Source organism: Ranitomeya variabilis, chromosome 6 (assembly GCF_051348905.1).
Source record: "Ranitomeya variabilis isolate aRanVar5 chromosome 6, aRanVar5.hap1, whole genome shotgun sequence".
Lineage (NCBI taxonomy): Eukaryota > Metazoa > Chordata > Amphibia > Anura > Dendrobatidae > Ranitomeya > Ranitomeya variabilis.
This window is the reverse complement of record NC_135237.1, coordinates 69,658,506-69,682,020: the sequence shown is the minus strand read 5'-3', so window position 1 is coordinate 69,682,020 and position 23,515 is coordinate 69,658,506. Positions and strand designations below refer to the sequence as shown.

Here is a 23,515-nt window from a genome sequence, read left to right as displayed (position 1 = left end):
AAAGGAAATTGGACATAATTTTACAAAAAAAAATGGGATGGACAAAATTGTTGGCACCCTCAACTTAATATTTGGTTCCTTACCCTTTGGAATAAATAACTGCAATCAGTCGCTTCCTATAACCATCCACAAGCTTCTTTCACCACTCAACTGGAGTTTTGGACCTTTCCCCTTTTGCAAACTGCTCCGGGTCTATTACCGTGTCAGCAACAGATGTAGTTTCTACCTTCAGTAACAATTTTCCTGATGATCCTTCTTCTCAAACAAAAAAAGTTTTTGTAAATTAAAAGTATAGATGATAAATCGGTGGATATTCATTTCCTGGAGGTCTTTTCTATGTGATGCCTCAATGAATGACCTCAATGTAGGTGATGCAGCTTTTGAGTACAATTGGAAACAGACTTTCTGAAAGTAAATTCACTCTGTTACCGCTGCCGCACAAGTCTTGAATTAAATGGACACATAACCTTTGAAACACTTGAAAAGTAATTTTGATTATAGCGATTGTGCATAAGGGAACTGGCAGAAATGTCGTATTTGTAGTCAAACTCGGGCTTTGCTGAGGGGCACAATGCTGTGTTATAACCACGGCACAAGAAAGGTAATTATTCTGGCCGATCTCTCAGGTACATTTTAGAAGACAGTAGGTTAGTATAGTAGATGCTTCACCCCAGGACCTTTTCAGCATTTCTGAAAAGACTTTCTGGAAGCAAACTTCCACTTCTGAGAAATCTCAGCTATACAATGTGCCCCTTCTACCAAACAGCAAGGTAACACCATGACCTAAAATACTGCAGCTGTTCAAAATGGGAGACGGCAGCACAGTTACTGTTCTTCAAGCTTTGAGTAACATGGTCTAAGAGCAGATGTGGTGCCATAGAATGATATTGTCAGCGGCAGGCTTATTTAACCCCTTCATGACTGGAGGTGTTTTTTGGTTTTACCTTTTCGTTTTTTGCACCCCTTCTTCCCAGACCCATAACTTTATAATTTTTCTGTCATTACGGCCATGTGAGGGCCGCATTCAGAATCGCCCGATCTGTCAATATAAAAAAAGATTAACCCAATCGCTAAACGGCATAATGAGAAAAAAATAAAAACCGCCAAAATTACGTTTTTTTGGTCACTGCTACATTGAAATAAAATGCAATAATGGGTGATCAAAAGATCCTATGTACACTAAAATGGTATCAATGAAAACATCAGCTTGGCGCACAAAAAATAAGCCTGCACCCAACCCCAGATCATGAAAAATGGAGATACTACTGGTCTTGGAAAATGGAGCCTTTATAAAAGATTTGGGATTTTTTTTTCACCCCTTAAATAAAAAATAACCTTTACATGTTTGGTGTCTGTGAACTCATAATGACCTGGAGAATCATCAGTTTCAGCATTTAGCGAACATGGTTAAAAAAAAACAAAACACTGTGGAATTGTACTTTTTTTTGCAATTTCACCACACTTGGAATTATTTTCCGTTTTCCAGTACATGATATGTTAAAACCAATGGTGTCGTTAAAAATTACAACCTGTCCCGCAAAAAAGCAAGCCCTCACATGGCCATTTTGACAATAAAATAAAAAAAAAATAATAATGGCTCTGGGAAGAAGGGGAGCGAAATACGAAAACGCAAAAATGGAAAATGCCCCAGGGGTTAATGGGTTAATGAGTGCAGAAAATCTATGACATCAAAAAGTCATCAAAAGCTCATCATGGGTGGGAACGTAGCCTAATAACACAAGAATTATTTACAGTGTTCGGTGGGAGAAAAACATCACAAATTCAGAGATAAAAAAAATTGCCATGCCTGGAGTATGCTGTGATTTTGCTAAAAAAAAAAATCAAAACTTAAATACAAAAACCCAAGTAAAGTGAAAAAAAAATGCATCCTAGCATTTGGCGTTGCCATAAAGGAAGGCCACACTCGGGCATCCTTTAATAAAGGTATTCTTCAAAGATGTATGTGTATTATGAATAAGTCTAATCCTGGCTGAGGGGAACAATTTAATTAATTAAAGCAAATTGTAAAGTGTGGATGTGAGTGGCACATTACGCGGCTCATATAGTATTCCCTGCGATGTATTGCCACGGGTTAGTTGTGCTTTTGTGCTGACAACAAAAATGAGAGATTATAGCTGGAGCTCTTGCTGTGACATATTGCCGTGCATGGTGCTATTAACCAGAGAGGTGACAAGTGTCTAACAGAAAGGTGTACCCAAACATCTGGAGCGCTAACCGGCAGAAAATCAGTCCGCGCATCATCAGTGTGATTATATGACTCATCAGGATGTAGATTGAAGCCACAGCAGAATAATAATGTCATCATTTTCATTCAAATTATACCAAGAAAGTAGATTAGTTTCATGTCATGGTCAAAAGCCAATATTACAGACTTAACCATTCTGAATACCGAATAGATGAAAAGATCTCAAAATGTTAAGGGAACGCCTTGCAACATGATTAAAGTTAGAAAGTCTGCTGTAAAATCGAAGAAAAGCTCTAGAACAAGATATTTATCACAAAACATCTCACGCTATAAAGCTACATAAACTGTTAGGGTCCATCACAGATTATTTACACCCACTGTGTCCCCGCTGTGCAAAATAAAGAATTAAATAAAAAAATGGCGTGGGCTCTCCTACAATTTTCATAACCGACAGAGGGAAAGCCCACGGCTAGGGAATGATGTTAATAATCTGGGAAAAGGGGCCAATATCCCAAAAGGTTCCCAGGCTAATAACAAGAGCTCACAGCTATTTGTTTTGCCTTTCCTAGTGAATTTACAGGGGATCCCAGAAAAAAAAATGACGTTGGGTCTCCCTATAAAATAAACAAGCAAAGGCTAAACAGACAGCTGTGGGTTGATATTAATAGCCTCGGAAGTGGCCAGACATGTTGCCCCACCCCATCAAGCTACCAACATCAACCCTGAGCCACCCCAGAAATGGCTCATTCATAAGATGCGCCAAATCTGGTGCTTTGCCTTGCTCTTTGACTTGTGGTGGTGGCAAGTGGGGTAATAGGGTTGGTGTTAATGTCAACTTCGTATTGTCAGGTGACATCAAGCCCTGAGGTTAATAATGGACAGGCATCTATAAAACGCCCCCATTATTAATCCCATAGTTAGTATTGAAATAAACACACAGCTTGAATAAAATCTTTTATTTGAAATAAAATAAAACACCCTATTCTACACATTTATTTAAAATCTTTTTGATAGGTTTTCTGAAGCAGACATCATAACTAGGGGTGAACGGTCCCGCGGAAGTTCACGGTCGTCGGGTTCGACCGAACTTTAGTCCACAGTTTGTTTGGGTACTAGAACTCTCTCCCTCTAGTTCTCTAGGAACTCCGAACACTAAAACAAAGTTCTGAGAGAGACCCGTGTTTGGGGTTCAGCACTGGACACCTCATCTCCGGTACAAACCCCGAACCTTAATGTTTGGGTTCGCTCATCTCTAATCTTAACAAGTTGCGATACAAAAGAAGCTGCCATTGATTCTGCTCAATGGACTAAGGCTGGAGTCACACATGGCGTAAGACAATACGCCACGTATTATACGTCCGTACTACGGCCGTAATACGGAGAAATGTTCCCAAAATAGTGATCCGTAGTCAGGGTGTGTCAGCGTATTTTGCGCATGGCATCCTCCGTATGTAATCCGTATGGCATCCGTACTGCGAGATTTTCGCGCAGGCTTGCAAAACCGACATCTAATGGATTTATGTGCTCAAATGTTCGGGAAAACATGTATACAGTATATATATATATGTCATTGAGACACATATATATATATTCTGTATTTAGATTTCATTCAGCGCGATATCTGTGAACAGCCGGTAATTCAATTGCCGGCTTTTCATTTCTCCTGCACAAACCCGACAGGATATGAGACATGGTTTACATACAGTAAACCATCTCATATCCCCTTTTTTTTTGCATATTCCACACTACTAATGTTAGTAGTGTGTATGTGCAAAATTTCAGCGCTGTAGCTGCTGAAATAAAGGGTTAAATGGCGGAAAAAATTGGCGTGGGCTCCCGCGCAATTTTCTCCGCCAGAGCGGTAAAGCCAGTGACTGAGGGCAGATATTAATAGCCAGGAGAGGGTCCATGGTTATTGGCCCCCCCCGTGGCTAAAAACATCTGCCCCCAGCCACCCCAGAAAAGGCACATCTGGAAGATGCGCCTATTCTGGCACTTGGCCACTCTCTTCCCACTCCCTGTAGCGGTGGGATATGGGGTAATGAAGGGTTAATGCCACCTTGCTATTGTAAGGTGACATTAAGCCAGATTAATAATGGAGAGGCGTCAATTATGTCACCTATCCATTATTAATCCAATTGTTGGAAAGTGTTAAAAAACACACACACACATGATTAAAAAGGATTTTAATGAAATAAACAGCGGTTGTTGTAATAATTTATTGTTCTCGCAATCCATTTCCAGGCCCTCGCTTGGCAAAATAATAAACGCACAAGATACATACCTTCTGATGTCAGATCACGTCCCACGAAGTAATCCATCTGAAGGGGTTAACTAATATTACAGGCAGAGCTGCGATAAACCACTCGCTCGTGCCTGTAATCCCCGGGTGCTGAAAGGAAAGCAGTGATCTGTACTTACATTGAGTCGCGGTGAGGCGCCCTCTGGTGGATGTTCTCATGAACTGCAGCCTGGGAACTTTTTCCCACGCTCCAGGTCATATGAGGACATCCACCAGGGGGCGCATCACCGCGACTGAAGGAAATGTAGGTCAATGACCTACATTTCATTCATTCGCCGGGGATTACAGGCACGGAGCACAGCTGCATTTAGCAGGGCTCCTGCCTGTAATATTAGTTAACCCCTTCAGATGGATTACTTCGTGGGACGAGACGGTTCACCAGAAGGTATGTATCTTGTGCGTTTATTATTTTGCCAAGCGAGGGTGTTCCTGATGGATTGCGAGAACAATAAATTATTACAACAACCGCTGTGTTTATTTCATTAAACTACTTTTAAATCATGTGTGTGTGTGTTTTTTAACCCTTTCATACAATTGGATTAATAATGGATAGGTGTCATAATTGACGCCTCTCCATTATTAATCTGGCTTAATGTCACCTTCCAATAGCAAGGTGGCATTAACCCTTCATTACCCCATATCCCACCGCTACAGGGAGTGGGAAGAGAGTGGCCAAGTGCCAGAATAGGCGCATCTTCCAGATGTGCCTTTTCTGGGGTGGCTGGGGGCAGATGTTTTTAGCCACGGGGGGGCCAATAACCATGGACCCTCTCCTGGCTATTAATATCTGCCCTCAGTCACTGGCTTTACCACTCTGGCGGAGAAAATTGCGCGGGAGCCCACGCCAATTTTTTCCGCCATTTAACCCTTTATTTCAGCAGCTACAGCGCTGAAATTTTGCACATACACACTACTAACATTAGTAGTGTGGAATATGCAAAAAAAAAAGGGGATATGAGATGGTTTACTGTATGTAAACCATGTCTCATATCCTGTCGGGTTTGTGAAGGAGAAATGAAAAGCCGGCAATTGAATTACCGGCTTTTCTATAGAACACCACTGCGTATTTCTCACAAGTCACACTGCTGGTCCGTGTGGAATCCGTATTTTTCTCGCCCCCATAGACTTTCATTGGCGTATTATTTGCGCAATACGCTGACAAACGCAGCATGCTGCGATTTTGTACGGCCGTAGAACGCCGTATAATACTGAACCGTAATATACGGCTAATAGGAGCAGCCCCATTGAGAAGCATTGTGCCGTATGTAATGCGAGTTTTACGTACGTAGTTTTTGCGCTCTTACGTACGTAAAACACGCATGTGTGACCCCAGCCTAAGACTTTGGATAAGAGCCTTTTGCTGAGCACAGATTTGACCAGGAGCTGATATATAGCTAAGGGCTTAGTGACATTCACACCACTGCAACCCATGAATAAATCTAGGCTTGTGCTAAAATTACTTAATTAACACATTAGTGACTAATAAGTATAAACATATGTAAACTTATGGACATGCACATCATTCTGTTTTACTAAGCAAAATGAAATAAAGTATTGCCCTATTGCCCTCTGAGATTTACCTGGAGATAATGTTTTGGTGTGTTCACACTGAGCTTTTTGTTGAGTTTTAGGAGCAGACTGTCTCAAAAACCACAATTTTTGATTGGAGCAGTTCTGCTCCAAAAAATCAAGAAAAAGACCTCAGTGTGAACACACTCTTTAATTACAACAAGGATCTGTGTGGGGAAAAAAAAAGATGAAAAAACTAAATTAAATGGAAGGAACCATTTAGACATCTGTATACTCTGAAAAGCACAAAAGAAGCAAAAAAAATAATTCTATGTTTGGCCGGAGTGATAGAAATAACTGTAATTTAAAGGTGGCACATTACAAAGAGTGGGACTTATAGTGGGCTCGTGATTGACAAAGTGAGCTCTCCGAGTACGATGATATTCGATATACTGTAGGGTGAATTGCTGTTTTTTCTATGGATTGATTACTGATTACAAGCCCAGCATGAAGCCCTCGCTCTGTTATTGCAGGGCCGGGGAGATGCCTACAGATTTGACACTTAGACGCTAGCCTGTTGTACAGAGGGTGGAAATTGTAGATGTGGAGGGTTTCGTGTTCTCGGCTGCTTTGTGGCACGGCTTCCTTTGATGGAAGGCTATTAGCAGGGATGTCGGCTCTTGCTCTTATTTGTCGGTATACGTTGAAGCACAATGATATAAGAGGAGATCTGAGCTGCTAGCTATGGCCACTACTGAATGTTTGCGAGGATCTCCATGTCTGCCGCTCGTGTATGTGTAAATACCTCACTCTGGGAGCCATGTTTTCTAACAAAGATCTATTTATATCTATATAACTGTCTAAGGGGCACTTTCGTCTGTTTGTCTGTCTGTCTGTTTGTCTGACACGGAAATCCCAAGTCGCTGATTGGTCACTGGCGGGCGATGGGCACAGTCCAGCCGCGAAATGGCCGCTCTCTACAACCCTGCAGTCAGTGCCCCCTCCATACTCCTCCCCCCCAGTCAGCGCCCGCCGCCCACATAGCGTTTTAGCAGTCCGTTAAACCGACTGCGTTATACCGCGGCATAACACGGTGTAACGTAGTCTGCTAACGCTGCTATTAACACTGTGTGACAAACTTTTTACTATTGATGCTGCCTACGCAGCATCAATAGTAAAAAGATATAATGTTAAAAATAAAAAAAATTAAAAATGGTGCTATTCTCACCTTCCGCTGTCCACCGATGCGCGCGAGCGGCGAGGCTGCTGCCAGTTTCTGTTCCCAGAGATGCATTGCGAAATTACCCAGATGACTTAGCGGTCTCGTGAGATATGGTGCCCACACTGCTGTATACTATGTGGGCTGTGTTATATACTGCGTGACTGATATATACTACGTGGCTGCTATATACTACATGGCTGCTATATACCACGTGGCTGTGCTATATACTATGTGGCTGCTATATACTATGTGGCTGCTATATACTATGTGGCTGTGCTATATACTACGTGGCTGTGCTATATACTACGTGGCTGTGCTATATACTATGTGGCTGTGCTATATACTACGTGGCTGTGCTATCTACTATGTGGCTGTATTATATCCTGCACCCCGAACCCCCAACATCCAGCGATCAATCAGCGACAGACACAGTCCAGCCGCGAATTGACGCGGGATTTAAACCATGTTTCGCTGATTGGTCGCGCCCGGCCAGCCGCAACCAGTTAGCGACATTGGCGCAGGATTTAAACACCGCTTCAGTGATTGGTCGCGGCCGGCTGTGAGCTACCAATCAGTGATATTGGCGTGGTATTTAAACAATGCTTCGGTCATTGGTCGTGCCCGGCCGGCTGCGACCAATCAGCAACAGGCACAGTCCGGCCACGAATTGGCGCCAGATTTGAACCACGCTTCGCTGATCGGACAAGCTGAGCGTGACCAATCAGCGATATTAGAGCGGAATTTAACCCCCACTCACAGTGCGACGTACATACATACATACATATTCTAGAATACCCAATGCATTAGAATCGGGCCACCATCTAGTTTTTAAATACATTTTTGGATAATATGAAAGTAATATCTAGTATTTTTAATTATCCCACTATGAGACACTATGGAGATACTTGCACAGGTGAGGTTCAAATTTTCGCAACAGGTTCCTTGTTGTGTGCGGTAGCCACGCCTCTTTGTAGACCACACCTCTTTATCAGACCACGCCCATTTAAACGCCTTTTCTTCAACTGTAAAGTCAAAGTATAGCAAACCAATGTGATTGTCTTTCTGCAAAAATATAGTAGATATCATACAGTGATAACTCTCTCAGTACAGATAATGTGGTAAATATTGCCTGCAGTCCTATGTAACCCAACAGATAATTATTTATTTAATTATTATTAATTACTATTATAACAGTATAACAGTAGTATATGCTACCTGCAGCCCTATGTAACAATGTAACACCACATATAACACTGTACTAACTCTCAGTAAAGATACAGTAGTAGATTTTACCTGCAGTCCCATGTAACACCACAGATAACACAGTGATAACTCTCTCAGTACATATATTGTAGTAGATATTACCTGCAGTCCCATGTAACACCACAGATAACACAGTGATAACTCTCTCAGTACATATATTGTAGTAGATATTACCTGCAGTCCCATGTAACACCACATGTACCCCAGTGATAACTTTTCTCAGTACAGAAACTGCAGTAGATGTTAACACTGTACTAACTGTCAGTAAAGATACTGTAGTAGATGTTACCTGCAGTCCCATGTAACACCACAGATGCAGTACAGTCATTACTGGTCACTCAAGTGGAATGAGTGAGACTGCAGTGTCCTCTCAGGCTCCTTCCTCGTTAGTGAGCAGCAGTGAACTACTGTGTTGGATAGAGGTGATGACACTAATGTGTATTCATATGCCTTCGCTAATTAGTATTTATTAATTAGTTACGTCCCTGACATGTATACATTATCTTCATCTATTTTAGGACTTCTATCCCAGTACAGTATGCCTGATGAAGACCTCTTTAAAGGGGATCTGTCACCATATTTTTGCTTCTTAATCTGAGAGCAGCATAATGTAGGGGCAGAGACCCAGACTCTAGTGATGCATCACTTATTGGGCTGCTTGCTGTAGTTTTTATTACATCACTATTTTATCAGCAGGAGATTATCACTAGAAAATTACTTGACCTGCTGCAAAGTCCAGCCACACCCTCACCACTGATTGGCTGCTTTTTGCCTAGGCAAAGGTGCTATCAGTGGTGTGGGTAGGATTATACAGTGCTCAGCATTCAGAGAACTGCTAGATCCGCAGCTGATAAAACTGCAGAAACCGCAAAAACAGTGATTTAATAAAAACTACAGCAAGCAGCCCAATAAGTGACACATGTCTGGAATCAGGGTCTCTGCCCCTACATTATGCTGCTCGCAGATGGGATATCAAACCCTTGGTGACAGATTTCCCTTAAGAGATTCTCGTATGTCTATATATATATATATATATATATATATATATATATATATATATATAAAAAAATTCGTAACGAATGTACAGACTTATAGATTTCCCAATTTTCCTTATCTCTATTTCATGTCCCGTTTGACTGGATGTTAAATTTCAGTTTCTATTATGTCTAAAATAAAATTGCAGATCTGTTCTTTTTCTATGGTAACTGTTGCAGACAGCTCCTTCACTTGTTATCTTCTTTTCAGATGTCTCTGATCTTTACGCATTAATCAGATCTTAAACTGAGAGGCGTCAATTGTGCTTTTGTTTTTGCTGAAAAGTAACTGCTGAAAATAAGGACAGTCTGGAGCAAACTTAACATGACGGCATTTAGATTATTTTCTCTGGGTTTATTGGCTTTCTTCCAGGGTGTAGATTGGGTGTATTATGGATCTAGCTATAGGGGTGCACTGGTAGCGCGGGTCACATCCGGGCCCTGGTGCTTGAGGGGCCCAGAGGAAATGCAGCATTATAGGAAGACGTAGAGTAGGTTTTGGATTGGGGCATAGGAGCTTCACATTTTATTTCTGTAGCTGATGACTGATTGTGATGATGATGACCATTATAACTTCTCCATAGTTGCTGTCAGGCCATTATCAACCAAAAACAGAGATTAATAGACTCTATTGCAAATGTTGCTGTGAAGCCCCCGAGTATTAATTATTACCACCTGATACAAATTCCCTGAAAGCTAAAATGTAGAATCTTTCGATAATTTGCAATAGTCTGCAGCACTGAGCTCCCATATATTCATATCCATTGAAAGGTAACAGTGGAAAATAAGTCTGAAATTTCTGGGCTTAAAAGGGATTTCCCAATATAGCAAGTTAAGGGATGACTAGCTGCAGGGCTGGACATAGACAGAAGAGGGTCCCGGTGCAAGAACAGTCCAATGATGTGCCTGTGCCAGAAGTGATTTGCTGCTTTGGCAGTAGGTTTGGGCCCCCTTACCTCTTGGGTCCCTTATCTCGCTGCACATGTGGATCACCCCATGGGGTCGTGGGGTACTCTGTACCGGGTCCTTCGGTTCACGGGGGATGTCACGGTGGCTGACCCGGTCCGTGGCCCTGGGACGTCCATGTAAAAGGGAGAGGTCTTTAAAGGGATAAAGTTTGTGTTCATGATGCCACCTGTGGTATTTGGTCAGGGTGACAGACGCTGCTTTAAGGGGTCCGCTGGGGTGATGTTATGGCAGCTAGATGGTATACCTTCCCACAGGTGAAGTATGTCCCCAGGGCTTCCCGGTGTGTAGAAGGTGGATGGTGAGAGGCGCAGAGAAGAACGAGGACACAAGGTTACAGTCTCTTTACCTTTACTGAAGACTTCAGCATCCATAGTCCAGGGCACCACATCACAGGGCAGGCAGAGTCCGGCCAGTTTGGAGGCAAGTCCAGAGTCCCCTTGTCCAGGTGGAAATCAATAGCCTTCCTTTGCACTGTAGTGCTGTAGTCCCTTACTGCCTATGGCTTCACATAAGGGTCTCACAGATGTGGTGTATCTCTCTCTCTGTCCCCCATATAGGATAGGACAAAACCCGTATGTCTGGTGGCTTGAGGCTGTTTATAGGGACTCTAGCATGCCCTGGCCTCTAAGAGATGCCACCATGCCTCCTGGGTATAGGTGCGGACAGGTAACCTGCAATTAGCTGTCCTGCCAGTCTCTGGAGCAAAGCATAAAGGTCCTTACTCCCTCGGTGTTCCGGCTACCGGGCTTCTGCGCCTCAGAAGGAGGCAGCCTGTGTAGGGCTGGTCCCCTTCTGGTATCCTCTCCTTTGCTCTGACTTCCTTCACGCTCGCTGCAATACAGTTCTGCCTTCTGAATGTCTCTTTCTGGGAGCTGCAGCTCTGAGGGCATGCACAGCTCCTTGGACCTTCTGTCCACCTCAGACTACTGTCTGGAACGTTCTAACTCCCTACAGACTACAAGTTATATATGTATGGAGAGTGACCTAATAAATAGGAGCAAAAGCTCCCCCTGGTGGTCTGGAGTGTGAAATGTGTTGCATGTTTGTGATACCTGGATGCAGTTATCCTTCTTTGCCTCCAAACGTAGCATCACTCTCCCCGAGAGGAAAGCAATACCACTGCGATGACCAGGACCCTGGGGTGCCGCACATGTTTCAACAATGACATATTCAACCCTGACTGGGTGTTTGGCGCCTTGGACCCTCAGAGTCCCAGGAATTGGGCACTGGAATCTCCAGAACTGAGCTCTGAAGGCCCGGTCTTGAATTCAATGTGCATGCTCAAAAGCCTCTCCATCAATGGTCTATGGGGCTATCTATGGGACTGTCTATGGGACTATTTATGGGACCGCTAAAGTTAAGTAACATATTCAGCTGTTTCCACCATTCCCATTGACAAGGAAAAGAGCAGAAGCCAAGCATGAGCTCTCTACTGAAAACAGAACTACCTTCTCACGGTTCCTGAACCCTATTCTTGGGATAGCTTAGAGTCCCAGAGGTCAGAGCAAAAGAAAACAGCAAAATATCCCCTAGAATCTTAAAAAGGGGATAACTGAATATTTTACAAAAACCCCTTTTAATAACATTATTAATAATGATAGGAAGCATGGGTCATGGTGACAATCACTGAGAAGCAAATTTCCCACCTTTTTAAACCCTTGAGATAATAGGGAATGACCTCAATTATTCAAGTTGCAAGCTGCTAATAAAAGTTGTCTCTTTCTCAGTTGGCTCAGATTGGTCACCTTTTGATCAACCATTCCTTTGTTTAGTTTACATTTAATTTCTCATGTATAACCAGCTGAAACTGAAAACTCAGGATTTTTAGAGAACAATCCCAGGGCAATTAACTAATAAAAAAACAGCTTAATTGTTAATAAGAGTTAATATAAGTCAACCTTTTTGATTGAAAACTGTCTTTTCTTTGCTGGTATTATTGAATACATAAAAATGTCTCATATATAAAAATGTTCATTTCATTATTTTTATTTATTATTTTAATTAAATTACTTTTTTTTTGCAATTTGACATAAACCTACTTTTTTTTTTTACTTTTTATTTGCAGAGGAAATATTTAAAACTCACATTGCACACTGGTGGGCTCCAGATGGCGCCAGACTAGCATATACAACAATCAATGATACCAAAGTCCCCACTATGGAAATCCCTGTGTATACAGGATCCATCTACCCAACAGTGAAAAATTATCATTACCCAAAGGTAAGATACATGTCAGATTTGAATGTCTGCAATAAAACTGAATATCTGAATACGGTATATATCTATTTATCTATCTATTTATCTATTTTATGTTTAGATCATGATAAGAGCTATGCCAATTAGGTTTTGTTTTGTTTTTTAACTCAACTTCACAAGAACTGGTGTCTATTATCGAACCTTTGAGGCAAAAAATTGTACCTAAACTTGGGTCCACTATACTTTGATAATAGTCCACTCCTGGCAAGTTGTCTGCTTTCCCATAGCATGTTATTAAAAATAAGGTGGCCCCATGCCATTTTTTAGGGTCCCCCCATATTGAATAACCAGCAAAGGCAAAGCAGAAAGCTGTGAGCTGATATTAATAGGCCAGTAAGGTTGAAGGTTATTGGCCCCCTCCCAGCATAATAAGACCAACTCACAGCTGTCTGCTTTCTCTTGGCTGGTTATTAAAAATTGGGAGGTTGCCACGCTATTTTTTTCAGTTATTTATTTAATAGCTAAATACATGTAGAGTAAGCTACACAGACAAAACACTGATTATATATCTCACTGATCTATCTATCTATCTATCTATCTATCTATCTATCTATCTATCTATCTATCTTAAACCAACTTAACAAGAATTGCTGTTTACTATCAAACCTTTGAGTCCAAAAACTGTACCTAAACTTGGGTCCTTTAAAAGATACTATGATATTAGGCCACTTTTGGAAATTTGGAATGGTCCATGACAGGATCCAGAGTGCAGTACAATTTTATTGCTGGTCTTGATGAGGTAGTAACTTGAAGTCAGATGCTCCTGATCCATAAAGAGGCACATGCCTGTTAATGAGTCAGGAGCATATCATAAGTGGCGTGCACCTCGCCACAAATCTTACTCTAGTCCCCTGACTGGAGTAAGATTTCCGGCTTAAGGAATGCCATAGCTTGTCACTTATTAGATGAGCTGTGGAGTCATGCCCTTGCGGTGCCTCCCATCCCACCCCAGCTCTGTCCATTTTTCAGAGCTGGGAGAAACTGGCAAGAGTTGCATAATTTTTGTGCAATTATGAGCTTTACAAAATTTTGCAACTTTTCAAAGCAACTTATGCCAGAATTCTGGCGAAATTGTTTTGATGAATCAAGGCCAATATGTCTGAATTCTGTCCAGTATAAATAAAAAAATATATAAAAACAAACTAGCTCAGACTTTCTGACATTTGTGTTAAAAAGTACAGTCTGCTTTTAGTTATTTTGCATAAAATAAAAAATAAATAATATATTTTTTTAATTTTGTCTAAAGTACTATATTAAAATAATGCTATAAACCTAATTGCCCAGTATAAACATAAAATAATTATATATTGGAATTACTGATTTAGCCATTGCATAATACTTTATCACTGCTGCTTAGTGATGAACGAATCTGATTGAACTCAATCTGAAAGATCTTCTCGAATTAGACCAAGAAAGCCGATTTATATTGGAATTATTTACTCTCAATGGAATGTACCCTATTATCATTTGAGATCTCTGCAGACCCCTCAGCATAATATAATCGTAGGTTAAAAAATGAAAATAAAATGATATTTCACCCCAGCTCTCACTTTTCCAGCCACACTCCTTTCCACTTTGGTCCACGCTCTGCTCTAGTCTTATTTTAACGTGTCCTGGCATCTTCATCCCCTAGTACACCCCCTTACTAGGAAGGTTGCTAGCCTAAATATGTCATGACATATGGTCACATCAACATCATGATATTTCTTGAGTCCTAGCCACAGATGAGGCCTCATGAGACATTTGCATGCTGAGCAAACTCATGACAATATAAGGGAAAGTCAGAGCAGAGGGGCTGATTAAGGAACAATTAATGATTATGTTGGGATGATTAAAGATAATCTATCTCCTGGTTTTGGCTCCCCCATCTGAGAGCAGGATAATGTAGGGGTAGAGACCCTAATGATGCATCACTTATTGGGCAGCTTGCTGTTATTTTGATAAAATTGCTTTTCTCTTCTGCGGATCTAGCAGTTCTCTGAATACTGAGTTCTGTATAACCCCCCCCACTCCACTGATTGGCTTGTATGCATATTGTCACGATCCCACCAGGGGGTCCGTCAACGGATGGCACAACACACACAATAGGATGGAAATCGGAAGAGGAAGGCCCTACTGATTGGGAATGAAGAATGGTCACCTCATGCTCAAACCTGAGCCTGACCCTGCACTCCCCTAATGCCCTTAGTGGGTCCTTTCCCCCCCACCGCCATTAGGAACCTCATCCCTCGCTGTCATCTAGCACTGCCCTGGATAGTGCACTGGCCGGCAAGGACACTAGCCTCACCACTGCAGATGGAACAACACAGGGGACAGTGACAAACATGAGACAGATGAGGATAAAACACCAAACTTAGCTTAGTAGCCTTCTCTGCTGCAAAGCACCACACAGCAGAAGAAAGGCACCCAGACCATGAACTCCACGAAACCAGCAGATTCACCAGTGCAACCAGCAAGCTCCTTACTCCAGGCTTGGTCAACATAGATTGCTCTATCACCAACAGTCAGCTGATGCATCAGGTGACTATTTAAAGGATTGTGGGAGTGGTCACCACCCACATCAGCTGACCTAGCAACCCTGCAGTTTCAGCAAGGGAAACTGACATTAACCCCTGCTGGCCTGAAGGAAAAAAGTTACATTTAAATCACAGTGGAACCAGAGCTGTCACAAATCCAAAAATGGATCATGACACATATAGCTGTCAATCAGTGGTGATACACAGTGCTCATTCTTGACTATCTGACATCAGGTTTACTAGCCCTCTAATAATAATCTACTGTTGATAAAACAGGAATTGTAGCAAAACTACACTAAGCAGCACGGTAAGTGCACATCGCTGGAATCAGGGTCTCTGTCTCTACGTTATGCTGCTGCCAGAAACCTGGTGACAGATTACATTTTTAACCCCTTCAATGCCTTTTATAGTCCAGAAAAATGGCAGCCAACCTATCACCATTTTGCTTGATTCACATGAAGTGGATTGCCCAAAATTCTTATTCGCTTGAATCCTCAAAGTTTCAAAAACTGTAAATGAATTCCATTTGTTTAGATTCGAATCCCTCATCTCTACTGCTGCATTATTTCCTTAGAATATGTCAAAAAAACAAGTGTCTTCCAGCTGCTAAACATGAAGTAACAAAGCCTCCCCTCGTCCCTCTTTACTATGACACAGTCACTGACACGCAGCGTGTATTTTGCTTACAAGACTTTCATACACTTACATTGATGTGTAGAACACCAGTCCCTGGGTGGTTTGCGCATGAGACACATCTGTCGGGAAGAGATGTGAGCAGCAGTTATGTGTAGCGGTGTGAAGAGCTGGGAGGTTCAGTGTCATAAACTCACAGTACAGCGAGATGGATCCTTCCTGCGACTTCACAAGCTTCTATTCCTGCTGCATCACAAAAAACATCATCTGGAAAGACCTTCAAAAAGTTTGTATTAAGTGTCTGTGTAGAAGAAAATGCTCAATCAGCTACTGTACATCTCCTCATGTAGTTCATGGAACAACCTCATTAAAGAAGATAAATTCCAAACATGATTCATCTCCTATCCAAAGAATAACAGCTAACTGATCAACTGCTGGGGGTCTGACCACAGGGGTCCCTACTGATCCCGAAAAACCAGTGCATTGAAAAGCCAGATGTGAATATAGCGGTGGTTGATTTTCTCACCTCCCTCCATCTATTCATTAGTATTGAAGACCATTGAAGTCCAGTGCTCGACTATCTCTAGTGGTCCCATAGAGAATGAATGGAGGAAGTGCATATGATTGACCACCACTCTAATCACCTGTAGTTCTTCAGAGCCCCATTCTCTCAATCAGTGGGGGTCCCAATGAATAGGAGATACAGTTGTGCGGAAAGTTTTCAAGCCTCTTTACATTTTTCACTCTTTGTTTCATTGCAGCCATTTGGTAAATTCAAAAAAGTTCCTTTTTTCTCATTAATGTACACTCTGCCCCCCATCTTGACTGAAAAAAACAGAAATGTAGAAATTTTTACAAATTTATTAAAAAAGAAAAACTCAAATATCACAAGGTCATAAGTATTCAGACCCTTTGCTCAGTATTGAGTAGAAGCCCCTTTTGAGCTAGTACAGCCATGAGTCTTCTTGGGAATGATGCAACAAGTTTTTCACACCTGGATTTGTGGATCCTCTGCCATTCTTACTTGCAGATCCTCTCCAGTTCCGTCAGGTTGGATGGTGAACGTTGGTGGACAGCCATTTTCAGGTCTCTCCAGAGATCAATTGGGTTTAGGTCAGGGCTCTGGCTGGGCCAGTCAAGAATGGTCACAGTGTTGTTCTGAAGCCACTCCTTTGTTATTTTAACTGTGTGCTTATGGTCATTGTCTTGTTGGAAGGTGAACCTTTGGCCAAGTCTGAGGTCCAGAGCACTCTGGAAGAGGTTTTCATCCAGGATATCTCTGTACTTGGCCGCATTCATGTTTAATTCAATGACAACTAGTCATCCTGTCCCTGCAGCTGAAAAACACCCCCATAGCATGATGCTGCCACCACCATGTTTCACTGTTGGGATTGCTTTGGGCAGGTGATGAGCAGTGCCTGGTTTTCTCCACACATATCATTTAAAATTATCACCAAAAAGGTCTAGGAAGATTTCTGGTGGTCCCAATCTTCTTCTATTTAAGGATTATTGAGGCCACTGTGCTCTTAGGAACCTTGACTACTGCAGAAATTTTGTTGTAACCTTGGCCAGATCTGTGCCTTGCCACAATTCTGTGTCTGAGCTCCTTGGCCAGTTCCTTTGACCTCATGAGTCTCATTTTATCTGACATGCACTGTGAGCTGTGAGGTCTTATATAGACAGGTGTGTGCCTTTCCAAATCAAGTCCTATCAGTTTTATTAAACACAGCTGGACTCCAATGAAGGAGTAGAACCATCTCAAGGAGGATCACAAGGAAATGGACAGCATGCGACTTAAATATGATAGTCTGATATATCAGGTTTTTTTTTTAATTAAATTTGCAAACATTTCAACATTTCTGTTTTTTTTCAGTCAAGATGGGGTGCAGACTGTACATTAAGAAGAAAAAAATGAACTTTTTTGAATTTACCAAATGGCTGCAATGAAACAAAGAGTGAAAAATGTAACAGGGTGTGAACACTTTCCGTACCCACTGTACAACTCCTTTAAGTTACTTCCCAGCCTTTTGGTGCTAACAATTCAGTTTTGTCTGGTTGATGGGAGTTCTGTACAGATTCTTCCCAATAAATAGCAGTAGGAATGGGACCAACCCAGGCTTGGCTGCTTTTCTCCAAGGTAGCCACTGCAGCTACATGTGTTGCATCTGTGCTATGTACAAGCTTTTGACTTTTTTGTAAATTTAAGAGTATATTCACATGGAGTATTATTTACTTGGCCTTTGAAGCAAGCTCTGCTCTAAAATCCACAGCTTCAAATACTCTTTGAATAAAACTCCCTATTCATTTCAAGGGAAAAATAAGAAGTAACATGTCATTTCTTAATTTTTTTTCTACAATATGGATTTCAAAACCGTAAGTGGAAAAAATTCATCATGCAAACATAAGAGTTTGCCAAATATGCATACAGCTCATCCATATATATGGGATATATTCTTGGTGAGGTGAGATATATGTAAGAAATGGCGCTAACACAGGATTTATGTGAACACTACGAGCACTGAGTTCTCTAGCAGGTGTTTCATACATATATTCATTTCATACCATATATAATAAAGCCATGTTTCTTCCCATTTGGCCCATCCATCTGAAGTCTAGTTGGCATTGTACACATTGTACACTCAGATTTAATGCATTTGAAATGATAAAAGCATAAACTTTATGATTGTTCGGTATTTCATGTTCTAGGCTGGCTTTGAGAATCCAGTTGTCACCTTACATGTTGTTAACTTGAATGGGCCTCTTCACCACGTGGAAATGACACCCCCCGATGATCAAAGAATGAGGTACAGTAGACTGGACAACTGCTCACTTCATAGAGAATATGTGTCCTTTTCATTCATATTCTGATTTACATCAAAGAACCGGAAAGCAAGAAAGTAGAACATGTTCTTCAAGGATATTAATAATATTGGGTAACATAAACCTCATTGATACAAAAGACTGCGCTGATTTTATGGTTCCGGTAGAGCAAGAAGTCTTAAACCTCTGTTTACCCTGGAACATATATATATGTCATATTCTTCCTGCACATTGCAGATTAAGCCCATATAACCCTTACATTGCCAGCAGGACAACTGTATATTTGCTATCCAAGAGCAATTATCTAACTCAGTGATCCAGCATACATTCTGCAAACTGTGACACTGAAGTGACAAGGTCTGAATTCTAGAGGATGAAATTGACTACCACCGTGTGGCCAAACATTTTTTAGGTACTATATATGTATATATATGTGTGTGTTTGTGTGTGTATGTGTGTATATATTATATTATATATAGATATATATATATATACATATATATAGAGAGATATATATGCTTCTCACTAAATTAAAATATCATCAAAAGTTGAGTTATTTCAGTTCTTCAATACAAAAAGTGAAACTCATATAATATATAGAGTCATTACAACCAGAGTGATCCATTTCAAGTGTTTATTTCTGTTAATGTTGATGATTATGGCTTACAGCCAATGAAAACCCAATAGTCATTATCTCAGTAAATTAGAATAATTAACAAAAAACGCCTGCAAAGGCTTCCTAAGCATTTAAAAAGGTCCCTTAGTCTGTATCAGTAGGCTCCACAATCATGGAGAAGACTGCTGACTTGACAGATGTCCAGAAGGCAGTCATTGACACACTCCACAAGGAGGGAAAGCCACAAAAGGTTATTGCTAAAGAAGCTGGCTGTTCATAGTGCTGTATCAAAGCATATTAATGGAAAGATGTGTAGAAGGAAAAAGTGTGGTAGAAAAAGGTGCAAAAGCAACAGGGTTAACCACAGTCTTAAAAGGATTGTTAAGAATAGGCCATCCAAAAAGTTTGGGGAGATTCACAACGAGTGAACTGCAGCTGGAGTCATTGCTTCAAGAGCCACCACACACAGACGTATCCAGGACATGGGCTACAAGTGTCGCATTCCTTGTGTCAAGCCACTCATGACTAGAGATGAGCGAATATCTTTGGCTCCCTCCTTATTTGGCAAGCTATAGCGCTTACTGAATAAGCAGCATCGGGAATCCGGCTGATCAGCTGTACAGAGCCGCAGCTGCATGTGTCGCGGCTGTGTGACAGGCACAACACATGCATGGAGAGCCAGTTTGTAGGTAAAACATACATGGCTGCATTAAAGGCCCCGTCACACACAGCGACGCTGCAGCGATACAGACAACGATGCTGATCGCTGCAGCGTCGCTGTTTAGTCGCTGTGTGGTCGCTGGGGAGCTGTCACACAGACCGCTCTCCAGTGACCAACGATGCCGAGGTCCCCGGGTAACCAGGGTAAACATCGGGTTGCTAAGTGCAGGGCCGCGCTTAGTAACCCGATGTTTACCCTGGTTACCAGTGTAAAATGTAAAATAACAAACAGTACATACTCACCTTCGCGTCCCCCGGTGTCCGCTTCCTGCCCTGACTGAGCGCCGGCCCTAACAGCAGAACGGTGACGTCACCGCTGTGCTGTACTTTCACTTTCCGGCCGGCAGTCAGTCAGTGCGGGAAGCGGACGGCAAGGGACCTGACGGACACCGGAATGTAAGTGTAGGGGACGGGGACCTGGCGAGCCGTACGGACGGGTGGAACCATTGTTGCCGGGAGTCGGGGTTCCGGGGGACGGATTTGAAGGGCGGATGAGAAGCCAGGCGGAGGTGACAGGAGACGGAGTGACGCAGGGAGAGGGGTTGATAAAAGGAAAAGCGCGCAAAAGCAGGGGCAGAGAAGCGCGGGAGATCTCTGAGGGGAGGAAACTGCAGCGAAGTTGTCGTGTGTGTGCAGGCCGCAGTAAAACTTGCTGGAAACAGGGGGAGAACGTGCAGCAGACGCTGCGGACAATTACCAGAGCCCCCAGAAAGCGGCGCAACCGTCGTCAGCGACCCCCAAAGCATAGGGGTAACGCTGATCATCTCAGGGACAGTATTACCGTGCTTCCCAGGAGTATCTTGCCAGAAAGTGCTCCGGTTCCTCCTGGGTTTGTCTCAGCTGTCACTGATACGGATTACTCTGCTAATTCTCCTCGAAAAGACTCCTCTTTGGACTTGGAAACTGTTACCCCGGATCAACGTCCGCCTGCAGGGGGTGACGCAGCACCGCAACAGACATTCTGGTCTCGAATTTGCACCTGGGCTCGTCGACAGAGGACACCTCCTTCCCCCGCCATCAGGACTACGTCGCTGACGGAACTTCACCATCAGGACTACGTCGCTGACGGAACTTCACCATCAGGACTGCATCGTTGAAACAGCGCTGATAAGTGAACTTTGTTGACTTTTTCTTGTTAGGGGGTCACTAGTGAAGCGTTGTCGCGTTCCGCGAGTATAGTTCAGGGCGCCTATATAGTAGATAGGATTTACTGAGAAATTGTGATCTTGTATTTAAGTTCCCTGCGTGGAAAACTGTTGTTATCTTTGTTGGGTGGGAAGTTAAAGGAAAGTTAACAAAAAAGTTACTTGCTTTCTGGCTCCTTTTTGTCCCTGCATCCTTCTTTACCTGCGGTCTCTTCATTTGGCGTAGTCGGCAGGATGCAGGATCCAAAGAGGGAGCCAGAAGATACGGAGGATGGGGCTGGGCCGAGAGCGTCTCTCTCATTTGGGGCCATGTTAAATAATCTGCCCAAATTTAATGGGAGCAACATGTTGTTGTGGAGCTGGACTGAAAGGATGCGGGGGCTGCTGAGAATGCATCCTATGACCCCGGCCCTGGAAGCAGAGGTGGCCATTATGGCCTTAGACGGAGAGGCCCGGGATTCAGTGATGTTGAGACCCCCCACAGGGCGGAATACTTTTACCCGGGTGTTAAATGTGTTAGAGGGGACGCACGGGGACCCCACCGACGTGGGAGAGCTGCGGGCCCGGTTGTTTAGACGGCGACAAAAAGAGGGCGAGACTGTCACTCAGTACATGAGTGCTCTGCAAGAGCTAAACATTGCAATCGTGCGGAAAGATGGTATGGGGATGGGACATGTGGACGTGACCCTGCGCGACCAGCTGGTGACGGGACTGAGAGATGAGTTGACCAAACAGGCTCTACGTGAGCGAGTGCGGGTCGACCCGCGCCTGACTTTCTCCGACATAGGCAATGAGGCCCGCACCCGGGAGCAAGAGAGGGGGGTGACGGTCCCGACAGGAGAGACTAGGGTTATCCAGACCGCCGCCGCAGGAGAGGGTGAGCCGTCGTGGGTTCAAGAGATGCGGCAGGAGCTAAAACAAATCAGAGACGAACTGGCTGAAGTTAAAAAGAATGCGCGAAGCCCAAGGGAGTTACCCCGGGGACAAAGGTCTAGGAGTCCAGCTCGTGGCGCTCGTCCAGGATATTATCCAGCCCCCGGTGTTTGCTATGGTTGCGGGGAGGCCGGACATTTTGCACGGGAGTGCCCCCGGGGAGGGAGGGCCTCGTCCCATCAGGCGTTAAACTAGAGGACTCCGAGCTAAGGGGACGACGCTCGGAGTCAGAGTCCCCGCGGATGGGTGGTGAAAGTCCCGGAAATTTGGTTGCCAGCTGCCCCCTGGTTTGGGCAGAGTTTGAAGGGCGGGCTGTACGTTGTCTGGTGGACACCGGGTCCCAAGTCACGACTATGCCCGAGGCATATTTTAGAAAACACTTTCCTTTGACAGTCAGACCTTAATGGGTCCGGTAATTCGGTTACAGGCCGCCAATCAGCTGCCCATCCCAGTGGAAGGGGTCACCTGGATGCAAATATCTTTATGTGGGAAGGACCTGGGCCGCCGGGGGGTTGTGTTAACACGGGGAGATCCCAGCCCACAACATACTGTTACCTTGGGGATGAATGTATTGAAAGATTTTGGCAGTTTTCTGTTAGGGGAGACTACGCAAGAGACACTCAATCAGTGGGGGACCAGTACACCTCAGGGCTCCGTGTTCAGACAGTTAGTGAGGGAAGTCCGGGTACAAGAGACCTGTCAGGAGGGAGACATACTAGGGAGAGTAATTACTTCCCCGACAACAAAGGTGACGTTCCCCCCAGGACAGACTGTTATATCCCTGCCCATACGAGCTCGCATCCCTCTAGAAGGAGTACAAGTACAGATTGAGCCCACCTTTACATCCCCTTTGCCCACAGGACTGCTGGTGGCCCGATCTCTGGCTACTGTTAAAAATGGGGCCGTACCAGTGCGATGTGTGAATGTGGACGAACACGATGTCGTGCTATGGGTCCGAAGTGAGATGGCCAAGGTGTTACGACCTTTAGAAGTGATGCCCCCTCCAGATACTTTGCAGTTAAAGGTGGATTCCCCTGATCCCTGGATGGTCAGTGTCCGGTCTACGCAGGATCCTGAGCCGATAGCATTTCGGAAGGGTCAAACTATTCTGGAGCACATGCGGACAGAATTATCGGGCCTGGATCCATCACAGATCTCACAAGTGCAGCGACTCCTTGGACATTATGCTAAAGTGTTCGCACAACATGAAGATGATTTTGGCTGTACCACGGCCATCGAACATGGAATTCCGACCGGGGATACAGTGCCCATCAGGGAGCGGTACAGACAGATTCCCCCGCAGATGTACCAGGAAGTAAAGACGTTGTTAGGCCAGATGCTACAAAAGGGAGTGATCCACGAGAGTCAGAG

At 43.4% G+C, this 23,515-nt stretch overlaps 1 protein-coding gene across 3 annotated transcripts in view; it reads left to right on the top strand.

Moving 5' to 3' along the window:
• Positions 1 to 23,515, top strand: part of DPP6 (dipeptidyl peptidase like 6) — a 1,889,424-nt gene that overhangs the window by 1,743,677 nt on the left and 122,232 nt on the right. For all 3 annotated transcript variants that reach the window (XM_077268631.1, XM_077268628.1, XM_077268630.1), the window contains exons 9-10: positions 12,571 to 12,725; positions 18,617 to 18,714. In XM_077268631.1, coding sequence (XP_077124746.1) covers positions 12,571 to 12,725; positions 18,617 to 18,714 — 253 coding nt within the window. The remainder of the gene's footprint in view (positions 1 to 12,570; positions 12,726 to 18,616; positions 18,715 to 23,515) is intronic.